Source organism: Cariama cristata, unplaced genomic scaffold (assembly GCF_000690535.1).
Source record: "Cariama cristata isolate BGI_N322 unplaced genomic scaffold, ASM69053v1 scaffold32114, whole genome shotgun sequence".
Lineage (NCBI taxonomy): Eukaryota > Metazoa > Chordata > Aves > Cariamiformes > Cariamidae > Cariama > Cariama cristata.
The window spans coordinates 1-1,103 of NW_009615208.1; the positions used below are offsets into that span (position 1 = coordinate 1).

At 56.8% G+C, this 1,103-nt stretch overlaps 1 protein-coding gene across 1 annotated transcript in view; it reads right to left on the reverse strand.

Moving 5' to 3' along the window:
* Window positions 1–94: 94 nt before the first annotated feature.
* The window catches only part of LOC104161338 (microtubule-actin cross-linking factor 1-like), a gene marked incomplete at its 3' end in the record, with an annotated part of 2,029 nt that continues 1,020 nt past the window's right edge, over window positions 95–1,103 (reverse strand). The window contains exons 3-5 of the mRNA XM_009699727.1: window positions 738–900; window positions 426–580; window positions 95–169 (exon numbers count right to left, since the gene is read on the reverse strand). Of these exons, the coding sequence (XP_009698029.1) occupies window positions 95–169; window positions 426–580; window positions 738–852 (345 nt within the window). The remainder of the gene's footprint in view (window positions 170–425; window positions 581–737; window positions 901–1,103) is intronic.

Sequence of the window (1,103 nt, forward strand, 5' to 3'; positions counted from 1 at the left end):
GTCCCCCCGTCAGTGATCCCCCCTCCCTGCCCCGGGTGGGAAGGGGGAGCAGGATTTGTGCCGCCGGGGCAGCATTCGGCCCCCTCTGCCTTACCCGGTACTTGTTCTCGCCGATCTGCTCCACTTGAAATCTCTTGGCACACTTGCACTGGGCCACTTGCCGGGTGACCTGCCATCACCAACAAGAGAGGTAAGGGACCAGGACTTTGGGAGTCCCCCCCAGTACAAGGCACTGCTCGGACAAAACACAGACCTGAGCAGCCTTTCCTTCAAAACCACGGTAGGTACTGCCAGTACCAGCCAATTATTTTGGCTCAGCACCACCACAATCCTTTCTTTTTTCCTCCCTTTTGTCTTCCCCACTGCCAACCCGCAGCCTGAACCACCCCAACACCCCCAAGCACCCATCTCTTTCCGTGCTCTACCTCATCTTCGATCTTGTCGGCATCAGTGGTGGGGCGGTAGGCATCCTTGTTGGGATGGAGAGCAGCCAGCAACTCATAGTAGTCGATGTAGCCATCGCCGTCACGGTCAAAGATGTCGGCCACCGCGGTCATCTCCAGCTTCGTGGTGGGGAATTCTGGAAGGAGAGAGAAATGAGGAACCGATGCGGAGACCTCGCTCATCAGAGCTGGGGATGTCGGAGCAGGGTCTGCATCTCGGTTCTTGAGCAGGGACAACCTTGTCACAGCGAGGTGGCCATTTTCCGAGCTCGTTTCAGGCAGGCAGGGACTTACTAGAGGCCAAGATGCCATCGATAAACTCCTGCCGGGTGATCTTCCCATCTTGGTCTTTGTCGATGCGCCGGAAGAAGTCCATGACGCGGGATTTCTTGTGGTTCATCCAGCGCATATACTTCTTCCGCCAGACATCAAAGTCAAAATTTGCAAACTCCTTCAACTGGAAGGAAACCCATGAGAGTCGGGGGGGGAAATCCCCGAAGGAGCAGCACCCCTGGCTCTACAGCACCCTAAACCATCAGCCTTCAGGTGAGCCCGTGCCCGAGCTCCCGATGCTAACGCTCCACTGCCCGCCCTCCCGGGAAGGTTTATCGGGGTTTATCCAGACAAATCCCATTAACGAGCGAGCCCATTCCAGACTCG